Source organism: Buteo buteo, chromosome 6 (genome assembly GCF_964188355.1).
Source record: "Buteo buteo chromosome 6, bButBut1.hap1.1, whole genome shotgun sequence".
Taxonomy (NCBI): Eukaryota; Metazoa; Chordata; class Aves; order Accipitriformes; family Accipitridae; genus Buteo; species Buteo buteo.
Genome location: NC_134176.1, coordinates 11,645,781 through 11,661,939, shown reverse-complemented (window position 1 = coordinate 11,661,939; position 16,159 = coordinate 11,645,781). Strand labels below are relative to the sequence as shown.

Below are 16,159 nucleotides of genomic sequence, written 5' to 3'. Positions count from 1 at the left end.
TGATCCTTCAGGCACTCTGTTAGGAGCCTATGGTTTTCCTTCCAGCTTGGAAGAACTCCATGCAGATCACAGAGTGCAAATTACAAAGGTTGTTTAGTGGAAGAGGTAATTTAATATTCCTTGCCTGTAACTGCAGTTAGGATAATTTAGATTGGATTTTGTTTCAGTAGCCTTCAGGCAAGGTTACATTTAGCCTATTTTCCTAGCATAGGTGAGCCACTATCTATTGAGTCATGAGGCAGTTCATGCTGTGGTGGGACAGCTTTGTATAATGTTTGCAGAATTATGTCTTTTCAGATTTCTTCTCCTTTCAGGATCATGTTAAATGACTTCATGATTTAGTCTGCCCTCTCCTTGTGTTTCTTGTGCCTTTACATGTGCTTTGGAGATGACTGCAGTGGTACCATGCCCACTTCATTAGCTTGCCTGTCTGTTACTTCATAAGGGGGATGCTCTTGTATTTCATTGCATTTTTGCTTTGGATGTTGATGTCCTTATTTCATTCTATTTTTGAATTCATGCAAGCTGTCAGGAAAGCAAAAGAGGACTGTCTGTGTCCCACTTCACAAGTACTGCTTAGAGTGGCTCAGGAGGCCTGAAGAAAGAAGCTGAACACTACACAGTTCATTCTCACTCCTTGGCTCTTCATCCTATTTTAAGTTGAAGCTGTCTAGTTCATTCGAGCTGGCTATGCTGAGCGGTGGGAGCACATTCCAAATAGAGGGGTTATAGCCATAGCCATTAAGTTACTTCATTCTTCTCCCTTCCCCCATTCTGCACGTATTATGCTGTCTAACCAGGGAGAAAACAACAAAGCTTTAAATTCCTAATTTCATAATTGAAAGAAAAGGTGTCACCAGGTAGCAAATGTGATTTCTGTTGTCCTGTTTAGGTGAATACAGGTTAAGAATCTTGGCAGAGTCAGCAAATGGAGCGAGGAGCTTAGTGTGATACTGGAGAGTTTTAAGTTACGTAAATTAATTGAAACAGAGAGAACTTTTGACACATTTCAAAATCATTATAGTAATTTTTAAGGCTGGGTTGTAATTACAGTTACTGCTCATATGGGAGTAGTTCCATCTTTTGATGGAGTTAAAGGCACTGATATCTAATCTAACTGGTTAGTAAAAGAGGATTTGAAAATTCTTGGCGTACACTTTTTTCTGTTGAGGACCACGTTGAGATCATAAGTTTAAGAAAGAGTACTATATGTTTTCAAGTTGAACTTTTACCATGGGAAAAAGTTTTTCCACGTTGCCTGCCCTAGGCATCTAGTCTGAGTGTTCTCTTACAGGTGCTTACCCTTCTCCATGTGCTACATAGGGAATCTTAAGCATTTAGCTTTGATTGTCTTAAACATGCCTAGGATACATACCTGTAGTAACCAAAATTAGACTATTTTAGCATAAAAAATAAGTGGAGATTCCATCATAGCATGGCATTTTGTGTTAAAATTAACATTTTATGTTTACTGTGTAATTTTTTTAATAGGTAATACTGATGTCTGCTTCCATCAACTGTAAAGAATTTGCTGATTATTTTGCACTTCCAGTTTATAATGGTCTGAATCCAGCCTGTGTTTTTAAGTTGGAAGGCAAACCTTATGCAATCGAAGAATATTATCTTGATGATTTGAAGCACACTGTTCATTTCAAGGTATTGTAAATATAACTTTATTTCTTTGGACATTGTGAGAAAGAAACTGGAATAGTCAATTGAAAGCTGTGTAATAAAATTACAAATAACCAATTTTACATTACAGTTCTAGATAAGATTTAATACATGATGATGAAACAGGAGTCTCCTCAGCAGCAGCCTAGTTTTTCTTTCATGTAACAGAAATGGAATGTAAAGGGCTAGGAATTTTAAGTAGTATGTGGCATTTTGTTCAGTAGTTTGCATCCAATATAAACAATGTAAAAGTCTGTGCAGAAAGTAACATATGAGGATTTGTAGATCTCTAAATACAGCTGACAAACTCAGGGAATATTTCCTGGATGGGTTCATGTTGCTGTTATGTATCAAAGGCAGAAAAAGCCAAGAATGGAAGAGAGTCATGAGAAAAGAAGCATTTATGATTAGAAGTTTGGTGTTAGCCAAATTGGCTTCATCTACCAGCTGAGGCTCACGTGCTTCCTGTTTTTCCTTTTTTTTTTCTTTTTTTTTCATAGTCCCAGAGCTGTTACACAGTAGTTTTGAACATATTTCTGTTGTAGCCATGTAGGCCACCATGGCAAATATGTAATTTTGAGTAATGAAAATACATTAGAATACTAGATACTCACGAAATCCGTGATGGCTACTTAACAGCCTGTGTGGCTGCACTGGAGAATTGCTGCTTTAGTGCCTAAGAAGGGTAGTAATTGCTGAAGATTCATTTGCTGTCTCAATCTTTAGCTTATAAACTGCACAGTATATTTGTTGGTAGAGCTTCTGACATGCTATTGTATAGCATGTATCTACATAGACAACAGATAATGAAAGAATAAATGTAGGTTTGAATTAATCTGGTATCTGTGGTTTTATAATAGAAGTTTGTTTTACAGTTAAACAGCTGTATAGGAATTTAATTCAGTATCTGAACTCTTTCAGTATTATGGTCCAAGGTGAAATAAACAGGTTAAAGCAAAGTAGAACAAATGCACTCAAGCTTTAATAGTGACATCCACTCTTAAAAATAACTGGAACATGGAAGTAATTATTGGTCAATTCTGATAATTCAGAACACTGTTATAATGTTAATACAATGAAGAAAACACAGGATGCACTTAAAAAGTAGCAGTATGTGAACATACTGTTATGATTTAGCTTTTATCCCTCAATTATGCAGAAACTAAGTTAGAGAAATAAAGCAAACAGGTAGTTTATGGGAAACCTGGAAGAAAATAATTGCTTATGCTGTACACAGCACAGACATTGGTTATGCCTCAACACAGGCAAGCTAAAATAGAAGGCTGTCAACTGTTGAGCTTTTAATGCAGCCAGAAAAATAAACTAAATGCATATAGCAGTTGGCCCGTCAGTTTTTATATGTTACTATGGCAGCTCAGGTAATATGGAGGAGATTATGTAATACATGACTTTTTGTAAAAGATTTTTGATGATAGATGACAACAAAAAGATAGTCAAGAAATTCAGTAAGAGGTCTACTTAAGTCAAGTTGCATTTGTCAAGCTGCACTTTGAGCTGGATGTCAGCTGCCGCACCTTTCACCTCTAAAGGTCATTAACAAAAGGAACTGCTTTCACTACTTATGCCTTTTTATATTTTTTACTTTGTGTATATGAGCATTTAGCTTTCATTTTTTTTAAGTTTTCATCTGTTTCTTTTTGTTCTGTTGTCCTAGCTATAGCCATTCTGTTGTTCAGTAGGAGGAGAAGAGTATGATTGTCCAAGAAGTTATTTGTACCTTAGGGCAACAATAGAAGCACATAAGTGCTCTTGATTTTCTTCCTTTTTTTTTAATATGTTTGAAAAAAAGAAGAAATTGAATTAGAAAGCACTGGTGTTTGGTCTTGCATCTTGTTTCTTATGGTGCTATGTGTGGAGATTTTCTCTGAATAATAGTTTTATTTTAAAAAATACTTAAGTCTTCTTAGACCTACCATGTTTATGTAACATCCTAATGAAAAGGAAAGCAGAGCCTGAGTGTTAAGGCAGTTAATGAGTTAATGCTGCCATGTGGAAGCAGGGATACATCTTTCATCATGCTAAAATCAAAATCAATTAGATAACTGCTTGAGGTACAGGCTTCGGGCTTTAGTTCTTAATATTTTATTTTTGCCTATAGAAGCCTGTAAAATTCACATAAAAGAATACAGAAGTTAAAAGAAAAAACAGTCTTTGCTTTTTAGATAAATTTTTCCATAAATTTTTCCAAGTTTCCTTTTGATTTTAAAATTAATAACTATAATATCAGATTACATAAATCATAACTCTTTCCTTAAAGCATCTTGATTGAAATTAGTTTAGTCCTTTAACTGTCTCATTTGCTGTAAGGTATGAACTTTTGTCCCTTCTCAAAAAGCCTTAAAATAATTACTGTATAAATGTAGAATTCTTTCATGAATCCTGCAGAGCTCTTGGCTTTAACATGTCACTCATTTCTGTAGGTGATAATGTTTTAAAACTGTGCTTGAAAATAAATATTTTTTTGAGCAGTTCTGACTTGGATAATTTGGGAATTTGTTGATGCCAGTTGTGATTTGGAAGATAAATAGAAATGCCGTGTGGTTGGTTTTTGAGGGGTTGGGTTTTTTGTTGGTATTTTGTTTGTTTGTTTTTCCCTGTGTGCCTGTTTGCAGTAATTCCTTTGCTATGGCTAGGTAGACATCTAGCTGAATCAAAGATAAACCTTGCCACTTGAATTGCTGCATTTGGAGGAAGGAATAAAAATAAGAGGGAAGGAGGGGAGAAACACCCTTTGGTGTAGCACTGGCTTACCCTTGCCCAAATATTGGGTTATTTATAGGTGCTGCTGTTTAATTTTTGAGTATAGGTTTATAAAAAGTAGTTTCTTTTTCTTTTGGCATAATGGCCTTTGTAAGCACATTGTTCTGGATATTTAACTGGATCGTTATTTTGTCATATCAGCACCCTCTAAGCCCCAAGGAATCGGTGAAACACAGGTTTTGATGAAAGATGCATGAAGGCTGTATCTATAGGCAAATCTAAAGCTAGTTGTGTAAATGCTTACCTATTGCTATAGTATAGTATTGGAGATATCAAATGCAAATTAATTGTATAGTTAATTCTGTGAGCAAATTGAAGAACTGTAAGCAACTAGGGGACTTAGATGTTTGTCTTGGTAAGTCTGTGAAATGCCATGTCTCTACTTCTTTCCTGAGGCAAGAAAGAGAGTCCCATTTTTGGCTTTCAAGTGTAAAAACTCCTTCATATACCTGGAACTGAAGTCAAGACTCCACATGAAAGGTAGTGACCTGCTGTCAAAAGCTATTCCAGTTATGTTGTATTACTTCAGTCAGCTCTGACTGGGCTTTTGGATTTGCTGTTTGGCACATCATTACCTTTTATTAGGAGTGATGTGGCAGTCTTGTCGTGTTAAAGAACACTAAAAGTCCAATTGGTAACAAAATTGAAAAGACAAATTTGACAGTTATTTAAGTAGAGATAATCTAACCCCCAAAATCTTATGTTAGAACAGCCCAGAAAAGATAAATTCCTTAGATTATCACATATATTAGGAAAAAAAGTACTACTTCTCAAAAGTACTAGAATGTTGTCTGTGGTTTCTCATGGACTAATCACGCTTCATTGGAAAAGCATTACTATAGTGGGTGTAAAATGCAGTTAAGAAGCTCTGGGACTGACAGAGTTGTACACCTGAAAAGTCTACCTGGCTAGTTGATTCAAGGGGGTCAGAGAAGAGGAAAGAATATTGTCAAGTTCTTACAGATGGCTTTTTTGATCCTTCAATCCATCCTCTACCAGAAGAAAGTAAGATAATTTTCTCAGGTTTTTCAGAAAGCGGTCTTTCTGCAGACACCAAGGCAACCTAGGGTTGACATGATGTAGTATTACAGGTTGACTGTTCTGGTAGGGGTTGGACAGGCGAGGACTGAGGTTGCAGTAGCAAAAGCTGATCTAAATCAGTGTTGCCAAATTGGTGGTAGCAGTAGTGCTTTTGTGATTCTGTTGTGAGCTCCTTCAGAAAGGGAAACTGGTAGAAAAATAACTAACTTCATTTTAATAGTTTAGGTCAGTTTTCTGCAGTTTTAGCTCTTCAAAACACCTCTCTGAGGTCAGATGTGTATAGTTGCAGGCAAGATTTTGGATGAGGTTAAAACTCTTGGCACTGAACCTTGAACTTAGATATGCAGTTCCAGTGTTGGAGCTGGGAAAGAAGCAAATGAAAGGACACTTCTGCTTCCTCTACCTTTTCTGCCAAGAACACTTTGGGAGACTGTGACAGATTAGAGCTAAAACTGTTGTGGTTTTTTGGTTGGTTTGTTTATTTTGTGGGTTTTGATGGTGGTTTTTGTTTGGGTTGGGGGGTGGGGTGTTCAAGATTAAAGTAACTCTTCTCCTTCCCACATTCTTATTTACTCTTGGATAGCTTTATAGGTAGCAGTAATACCTCTTTCTGGCTTTTGTTTTGCTTTGTTAGATAAGGTAAGTCTTTGCTATTCTCCTTGTACAAGAAAGTCTCTTCATTCTTCTGGTCATTGAGGTAGTCATAATTTGCTTCTGCTCAAGTTTTGGCTGATCACCTTAAAACCTGGTAAGAACTGGAGATGTATGTCAGTCCCAGCATCACAAACTGAGTATCTGTTGGCTTCAAGAGTTCTTTTACTGCAAAGGCTGGCAAGTACGTTGACTGAAAACTTTTGACAAGACCTGTGTCACTTCAGAGTGAGGGGCAGTTCTGTACAGTGTCACTAACATATCACACTCTTAGAATGACCTTTTGTGATTCGTCTTAGGGTCATGTTTGCCTTTCAGCAGCATTGCATTGAAAGATAACTCTTTTCATATGATCAAAGTAGCTGGTCCAGGTGGTTCTTTATTTTCAACCAATACACCATCTGCTTGTACCTGAAACTTGTAATCCTCAGATGCATAGGCTTACACATTGGGTTACACTTCAGACAATTAAGAGTATCATTCACATAACTCAAACCTCATCAGTACATGTATGATGCATTCCAACTTTATCAGTGTATCTTTTTCAGTTGCTTTTTTGCTCATTGAAAACTTGTGCAGAACCCTCTTTTGCTTATATGGTAACCGACTTGCAGTAAGCATGTAATCCTAATTTTGTGCTTGATTAAAATAAGAGCAAATCTCTATGAAATGTGGACAATTGGTAAATACCTTCTGCTTCTTTTACAGGGAAACCTGGAATATATTAGTTTTGTGTATAGAAACCTTAAGTATTACTCTTGGCTGTTCAGCTTGCATTTTGAATTTCTTTTTAGGAGTGGCTTTTTCCCTACATGTTATATCCTCCTTAAAGGTCCCTGGCTACAGCTGCATCTTACTTTATGTTGGCATTTATCTGCACGGATTTACCAGTTACTACTGACTATTGCATTTTTATTGTTACCGTGTGGTCCAGTTCTTGGGGAGTGTTATGCTTAAAGCACAAATGCTTAATTTTCACTGTTGCTTTAATTATTGTACTGTTCCTTAAAAGTAAAAATGAGAAGTCCAAGCCTAAATAAAGCTGTATTTGAATAATAAAATACTATTGTAGTATCAAGCAGCAGGTGAAGGCAGCTGATAGGCTAGGACTAATATTTGGTTGAGCATAAACATAAAAATGGAGGCTTGTTAGCTAGCAAGAAAATACATGATTTCTTAAGGCGTACACACACACTGTCACTTGAACCTATTGGTTTTCTTGGAAAAATCTTGGATGACTTAAGCTGTCAGATTTCAGCATAAAAGTAAATAAAATATTTCACTTGAGGGTGGAGGGAAGGAAGAGGAAAGAACTTCAAAGGCATAATAAGAGGAAGAAAAGTGCAGTTTGAATGTAGGTTTTCTAATAATGTGAAGTATGTAGAGGGCAGATTACACTGTAATACAAGTCTAGGAAAGTTAGAGATAGTGATTAGTCTAGTAAAGATTTTCCACGAGAATGAGGAGAAATCCTGAGAATTGAAAGGTGAGCAATTATCAAAAGCCATTTTCCCTACAAGAGAAAAATGTATAATATTATAGACCATTCCCAGAGCATGTCTAGTTCATTAAGCATTTTCTTTTTAAACCTGACACGTGATTAAGTTAGTCTTTGCTCTGAAGACTTGATGGTTTGTGTTCTTAAATATTGAAGCTCTGAGTTTGTGACAGAATGCTAGAAAACAGTATACATAGAGTCGTTGTGGTTATATTGTGTACAACAGAACCACAGGTCTTTGACAGGGTATGACCTAAAACACAAGATCCATTAAATGCAAAGACAATTTAAAAGAGAAGTATGTGGAAAAAAAAAAGGGATTTATTTGGCAATCAGGTAGAGACCTGCATTATAGCACCTGTGAGAAGGATTGTGCCTGCCTTATACAAATTCCTCTCCTTGTCATCCTGTTAATCTCCATCCAGTCCTCCCTGGGTTGTAGTTAGTCTGATGTGCTTAACACTTCTGGATAAGGATTATGTCCTGCAGATGTTAGGGGACTGAGTGTGGCCTAGTGCTTATCTTAAGTAGGTAAATATCAGAAGTATTTCATTAGCATTAGAATGGTAGGGTGCTTGAAGGAAGATGTCTGTTCAGAAGGTAATGAATGCTCCGGATTAAGTTACTTCTTTGTACAGCTTGTGTGCTGGATCAATTTTAATCAAAAAGCTCTTGACAAATCGACACATGTAGGTGATCTACAGTCTTTTAGCCTGTGTTAACCTCAATACTTTCTTCTCCACACAGCTTCCTTCTCAAAGAATTGAGGAACCCGTGATAGTAAGGGAATTGTATGAAGTAGCAGTGGCTTTGATTCAGTCATTTGATGAGTTGGAGATGAAGTGCAATAGGTAAGATACAGTGCAAGATCTGGAATCAGTGGTTCTTTGGGGAAATGAGACTCTAATTAAGGAACAGCAGCAGCCCATGTATTATAGCTAATAGTGGTAACTTAATTTTCTATGCATCTCTGCTTTTATTTTATATATTTGTGTGATTTCTACTCACAGTAGTCATACTAGGACTGCTTGTAAGTCTTACTGAGTGTCCTGTGTTCTTGAAATACACTTCATGCCCTAGAGTGTAAGTGACCCCTCAAGCCACCCATGTCATATGGCAGCTAGATTCTTTGCTGCAGACCAGAGCTGAATATTATTTATATGAAGAAGAAAATCAGAACTATTATTTTGTATTGTGGACTAAAACATACATGAGGCCATGAAAAAAAGAATACAAACAAGGCATTAATTTTCTGTTAAACTGGCTGTTTAACTAATGCCTTACTGTCTTTTGAAATAAGTAAACTAATTGTTGTTACTCTCTGTGTTTTGTAAATTGTTGTTTAGTATCTGAAAATGTACTAAAGTTGCTTCTACAACTTTGGTCTATCACTGAGTGTATATTTAGTTCAGGAATGGTTTTTGTTCCCGTATGTTCTATTTATTTATAACAGTATGCTGAAGAAAAAAATTTTTTAAGCTTTTTTTTTTTTCAAACTTAGTATTACGTAAACTTTGAAATTTTAAGAAAGCATTACTTAAGCTCATCTGAGCAGTTAGCAAGTGAACCACTGAAGTACAAGTGTTGGTGTTTTACTGTAGTTTAGAATAGTCAAATGAAACTACCTTTTACTAATAAGGTACATTTTATAAGCAAACATGAAGGCATTAGCATTTCAGCTTTCAAATACTAAAAGGGCTATTACAAACATCCATTGTTATATACCTTCCATTAAAAACCTATACTTTCCGTTCATTATATAGTTTGAGAGTAGATATTTTCAAGATGCCTGAAAAAAATTTACATCAGGAATGATTACAACAGAAAATGAGTTCTATATTATGTTAAGGTGATTTTAGCTTCTTGACTCATAACAGATTAATCAAAGACGTCTCCTTCTAAGTTTGTCATGAACATGTTTAATGTACTACGTTTTAATTTTAAGATCTTTGTTAACCTAGTTTTGATTAATTTTCATTGCTAAATATGAATGTTTCTGTTTTGACATAATTTTGAAGACAAAACTAAACCTAATGATCTAGCTCCAGTGTTTATATACTGTGTTTTTCAGAAAGCGTAGTTGTGAATAGTGTTTTGAATTCCGTTTCTTCATGAAGTTTAAATAATACATGTTAGAAAAAGTATGCAGTTCTGCTTGTTCTTTCAGAATAAAACAACTTGAGGCAATAAAGTAGACTGAGGTTGTAAAACTAATGAAACTGCACATTCTTGTTAGGGAGAAGAGAAACTTGAGTGTTACATCAGAACGTGGAAGTGTGCTGGTATTTTTACCAGGTGAGTATATATCTTAATAACTTTCTTCTTCCTTATTTGTCATCTAATGAGCTTTCTTTTGGCACTTCATCCAGGGATTTGTTAGACACATTTAACTGTGGTTGATTGGTCTATTTCGGTGTTTTTCTTGCAAACCTATTTAAATATGGCAATAATTGGAAGAGCTGTGAGTTGCAGATTAAGACTTTGTACTTCTTAGAAATGAAATTACAGTAGTAAAATTAATTCTACAGTTAATCCACAGAAATTCATTTGCTCAGTTTTTTAGATTAGTTATTAAATATTGTATGAAGTTCCTAGGATTCTTGTAAAGATATTTTCTTATCGGCATGTAGTGTAGTCTTTATTTAGATTCTTGTTGTAAAAGCTATAATTCACCTTTTCCTTTCCATGTACATTGGTTGGTGTACTAGGAATGCTCAAAAGCATGCACGATGACATAGCAATTAATGGTCAGAGAACTGGTTATATATAGTTTTAGTAGTCTTTAAACAGTAAACCTAAGTTATCTTACACTGCCTCTAACATCTAGCTAAGAGGTTCAAGTAAGAACGTTACCTAGTGGTTTCAAGTGTTCTTCATGGACATGAATGTTTGCTTGTTGAAAACTTTGAAAAGACTTGGTTACATTCTAGTGGAGAGTCACCTCGGAGTCAGGAGCAGCTGTTTCCTTGGGCATAGAGGTCTGTCCCTACCAGGACTTTCTAACTCTCTAAAATCTTTATGAATGTCATTTCCCTGCTGTGTTGAGCTTAGCACTAGGGCTGGAAACACAGCACACCAGCACAAAAATATAGTGCACTTGCAGAGTAGCTTTTAGTGGAGGGTGTTCCCCACCAGCACTTTCTATAAAATCAATGGGTAGAAGGAATTACTTCATCATGTCAGTGTAGGACCCATTCCATTTTGCCATTAATGAAGTAGGGAGACCATCACTCTTGCCTCTGGCCTCTCATGTTGGTGATTGTCTGGTGTGCTTTCAGACTTCCTCAGGCCCTCTGAGTCTTCATTTCAGACTGAAATTACTCTTCAGCACTTTCAATTCCCAGATCTTTTTTATCTTTCACTTTGAGGTGCTTTTTTTACTGTGCTGCTATCCTTCCTGGCTTAAAACTGCAACTGATAAAATGAAACTTCTTGTTAAAATACATCTGGTAAATTCACGAAAACCTGTGCTTTCTGAATGAGTTGGTACTCAGGTTTGTTTTTTATTGTTGTTGTGCGGTGTTTGACCTTGGCCTGTTTTATAACTGGATACTCAAGACTGATCTTGAACACAGGATTAGCAAATATCTCTTGAAATTTTCTTCACAAATAGTCTGTATACAGAAATGGAGAAAAGGGGAGGAGAGCTTTTGATTTACAAGAGGGCAGCTGAGACATTTGGGTAAAAATAACCTCCACATTTAGGACACTGATTTGAGATGCCTAGATTTTTTGAGTGCTTACAATTACACAGCATTCTGTACATTCAAAATAACACTCCCATTGACATTTCAAGCTGAGTAGGCATCAGCAGCCAGAAAGAGTAGTGCCGTGCTGAGGAGTATTGTTAAGTGATTTTTTTGCCCACTGTCTTGGTGGAACTCAGTGATGGGGCAGAATCCACTTTTGTAGAGCAGCTGCAGCTGTCTTGAGTAGGATGCCATGTTTTCCCTTCCTGTTGTAATTGCCTGTCTTGTTCAGTGCTTAATTTTTTTTTATGTTACCGAGTCTGATTCTTAACAGATAAATATCCTTCAGTACTCAGTTCTTATTTGATTCCAGAGCTAGTCCGTCCCTAGGTAGTAGGTGATACAAAGTACCATGTTAAACTGTGTAGTGATTTTTTTAACATATATGTATAAATATGTTCCCAGTGGGCTGCATTAAATTTGCACAACCAGTCTTAATTCTGGCATTTTTTCATTTGAGTGCTTGACATGGCAACTTTAATGTTTCTTGAGCATGTATGTTGACGTATAGTTCTTCAGACTTTTTAAAGAATAGATTGGAAAAGAGGTCAGACTGTGTTGACTGGACCATCACTAAGCTACACTTTCAAGTATATGACTTCTGCCAGACTAGCTGATGGGCTAAATGAAAGCAACAGTAGGTTGTCATCCTCTTCAGGAGGTTGTAGAAGATGGGGATGGCCTGATTTCTCTGTGGTTCGCATGCGCTTGCTGACGGCAGGAATTGCATAGCTTAAAGCCTTAGGGTTTTCATTCTGCTGTTGCTGTCCTAAGCTTTTATCTGTTCTACTCATGTCAATCTCTTTGTCTGTTTTGTATTTTCTTTTGCACTTCATGCCTGGCTCTGCTTGCTGTCCTGGTATGTTTGCCAAACAGGTTTTGTTACTAGTTACTGTTTAATTCCAAGATTGGTCTCTCCTGGTGGCAGCCTTTTGTTCTGTAGGTGTCATGATCAACCCTTGTCACTTCCAGAACTGGGCAGCTGACACTGCCTGCTGTGTCTAGTCAGTAATTACTAGACTGATTAATAATTACTATTAATATTGGTTATGCAGAGTCTGCTTCTACCAATCATGGATCAAGCTTCTTTTAATTGTTTTTAAACATAAATTGGATTCAAGCCTTGATGTCTTACTCAGATATGCAACCAGACAGAATGGCAAGTAGGAAGCATTAGACAGCTAGATAGTGGAGCAGTACCTAGTGGGATCGAGTATGTCTGGCAGGCTGTGTCCAAACAAACCATATCATGGTGTTCTTGTGTTTTCTCTGTATCTTTAATTACATACTCTAGCTCATGAACAGATGCATTATTTCTATATTGTAATAATCTTAAAAAGTGGTACTATTTTTATATTTCCCAGTCTGCATGTTTTCCTCTACAGTGCTGAAGGTGTTTTGCTCAGAGCTTTAATTGCTTCATTATTGTGCTAGTCTTTAGTTTGTTATGTGGCCAGTTATTTGCATTCTCAAGCACTCTTACCTCATTTGAGCTGTGATGCAAATTAAGCTTCCTGCCTGTCTTTTTTAGGTTGTAATGACATTGCTTTCCCCTGTGGTAGCCTCACACAAAGGACACCTCTGAAACTTTTAAATTTCCCTCTGATTGCCTCCCCCCCCCCCCCCCCTTTTTTTTTTCTTCCTTCAACTCACCTGTTCTCCCCCCCAACCCTGACTTCTTTTATCTCCCTTACCTGTAGCCACTTCCCCTCATTTTCCAGCTTCAGTCTTTCTAACTCCAGTAGTTGACTAATCTCCATTTTCTCCTGCAATTTCTTTTCCCAGCCAGCCTTGCATTACCACCATATTGGTTTCTTGTTGAATCTGTTTCTTCTTTCCTTGCCCCAGTTTCTTGCTTTCTGGCCTTTTTCCCTTGCTTAACTCGATCATGATTTCCAGCCCATAACATATCCTTCTTTTCTCTTTTTCCTGATTTAAGTTATTCTTCTCTCTTATCTTCCCTGAAAATATTTCTCTTCCTCCACTGGCATTTGTCTTCCTTCTTACTTCTGAAGTCATCTAAAGAATGCAAGAACTTTCACATCCACGTGCTCAAACTGCATTTAGCCTCACTGAAAATTGCAGCAGTCCTGTACTGCAGTTACAGATTAATTTCATTTTTAATACCCATCCAGGAAAACCCAGTGTTGGACAGATTTTTGAAGATGGGGCTTTTGGAATTGAAGTTTCAATAAGTAGTAAACTAGGCTTCTCAGAAAGGTTTATGCCTGTGGCGTTATTCAGGAAGACAGCAAAAATCCCTTAATTGTAAGATTTCCCCTGGCAGACATGAAATCCATGCCCCAGAGAATGGGCACTGGAACTGCCGAAGTTAAGATGGCTGAGGTAGAAATAGCTTTTTTTTTGCTTTTTTTTTTTCCCTCCTTGGCCCTGCTCTTGGAAACAGCTTCTTTTGCCTGAAATACCCAAATTTGTCCTAAACCAGACATTCAGCATCTGGTGAGCGCTGTTAGTTGTAAGGGCTGATATGGGGCTAATAATGGGACACTGATAGATGGCCTTTATATCTGATATTGCCACTTTTGTAAGTGTAAAGTTATGCAAAATGACTCTTGAAAAATTGACTCAGTGTTTCAGTGATTCATTATTACAGTTACTGTTCAACTCTTCTGCTGTTTTATTATATGGTGAAAAAGAGGTAACAATGAAAGTCAATTAAGAATTTAAGTAGATGTGAGAATTGGTTTTTAGAATTGTTAGTGATCACTAAAAAGAAAACAAACTCTTGGTTATTTTTCCCTAGGTTTGAGTGAAATAAGCTACATGCACTCATGTCTCTCAAATATGTGTAACAAAAGGTAAGTTAGACCACATTTGTTTCAGTTAATTAAACTTGAATCCTTCAGCTGTATGAGTTCTAAGTACATAATATGATTTAGCACAGAGGTGTAATTAATTTTTGTATTCTTGCATCAGTAAATATTGCACTAACATATTTTCTTTAGGTGGCAAGTGTACCCACTTCACTCATGTGTGACGTTAGAGGAACAAAGTAATGTATTTTTGGCTCCAGTTCCTGGCTACAGAAAAGTAAATATTGTTGAATAATTGCTTTAAGTGTGTGAAACCTTTTGCTAGAGTAATAATAGCAAATAATAATGTATATAAATTAACATTAGCTGTGCCAACTGAAACCATTTTGTGTGGGCAAAGCAGTTTTGTTTTTTTCGAGATGTAAACTGATTGCTTTTCTTAACAAGCTGTTGCTTTAACTAGTGTTTAGACCTCAAGAGAAGTAACAGGAAGGTATCCTTAAATTATTGCATGACACACTTTTTGTCCTTCAGAATAGTTTGTGCATGTTGATTCTTGCGTCTGCGTGACAGTAGCATGCTGCTGGTGGCACTGCATAGCAAAGTAGTCCCCCAGTATGGGGATCTTGCCTGCTTTACAACCCACATTTTGGCTAGTATCTTGGTTTCCGGTATCACTGCTGTGATGTTTTGTTATGACAGGCATAAGGAAATATTTCCATTCTTCCCCTATATTGTTATATGCTATACTACTTTATTATACTTTTCTGATCTTAGGACAAGAAAATACAAGTTTTCTTGTGTTGTATTGCTTTTCATAATATGCAGAGCAGAAATACTATGTTGCCATTACATTTATATGTCTTCACAGCAAGTTGGATTTTTCATGTAGAAACATTAATGCAAGTAGTTTTTGCTTCATGCATTCATTGCTCATTTTTTGCTTCAAAACTCAGGTTATTTTATCTACAAACATAGCTGAGAGCTCTGTAACAGTTCCTGATGTTAAGTATGGTAAGTCATCTAAATCTTGTAATTGTGTATACATTGTATTTGTAATGTTTTCCTTACTTATGCTAGCCTAAATCTCCACAACATGTCACCGTTTCACAAAGCATTGCTGTTGGAGTTTGATTTTAACAGTTGTTCCTTGTTGTGAAAGAAAGAATTCAACAAGTTTAAATCTAAACATATGAACAAATAATAGAGCTACTGAGTGGGGTGTTGGTTTTAATCTTTACTGGAGGGGGGCGGAAATAATTTTAAATACAGTAACAAGCAGAATGAGACATCATGTCACAAGTACCTTAAGCTCTTTATTCACATTCTGACTATATTTTATAATAATTGCATCGGATTACACAAATTCTTGTACAGAATGTCTAAATCCAGAAATTACTGCCTTTTAATGCTTGTCATCTGCACTGACTGTTTATCAAATTTATGTTAAAATCTATTTGCAGTTCTCTTAATGTTCAGAGTAACTTGGTCTGGTTGTTTGTAGTGTTCTCTTGATCTGTTTTCAAATAATTGAAACTTCTCTTTTCTTGTAACAGAAAATCAACCATTGTTTTTTCTACTACCATGAGGATAAATTGTTTCATAATAATACTAACTTTTTTTCCTCCTTAATTACAGTGATAGATTTCTGTTTAGCTAAAACTTTGGTTTGTGATGAGGAAACTAATTACCAAAGTTTGAGACTTTGCTGGGCATCTAAAACAAACTGTCATCAAAGAAGAGGTAAGATGACAGTAGGTAATAGAAAGGAATTTTAGAAGCTAACTCTCGTGGAGAATTCTACGTTGCTTTTCATTTCATTAACGGCAAAAAACATGGATTATTTTTGCCATGAATAGTTTATATAAAACCATAATTCCTTACCATGTCGGGATATTAAAATGTGATTAAACAACTATGCCTGAATGTTTTATTTTGTTCAAGTATTTTTCCAGAGAAATGGTTTGTATTTTATTGAAAAATAGTAAAATTCA

At 36.2% G+C, this 16,159-nt stretch overlaps 1 protein-coding gene across 1 annotated transcript in view; it reads left to right on the top strand.

The window, feature by feature from the left end:
• The window catches only part of TDRD9 (tudor domain containing 9), an 86,226-nt gene that overhangs the window by 37,053 nt on the left and 33,014 nt on the right, over positions 1-16,159 (top strand). Inside the window, exons 7-13 of the mRNA XM_075031000.1 lie at positions 1,492-1,656; positions 8,390-8,484; positions 9,879-9,937; positions 14,156-14,210; positions 14,358-14,442; positions 15,122-15,179; positions 15,804-15,908. Of these exons, the coding sequence (XP_074887101.1) occupies positions 1,492-1,656; positions 8,390-8,484; positions 9,879-9,937; positions 14,156-14,210; positions 14,358-14,442; positions 15,122-15,179; positions 15,804-15,908 (622 nt within the window). The remainder of the gene's footprint in view (positions 1-1,491; positions 1,657-8,389; positions 8,485-9,878; positions 9,938-14,155; positions 14,211-14,357; positions 14,443-15,121; positions 15,180-15,803; positions 15,909-16,159) is intronic.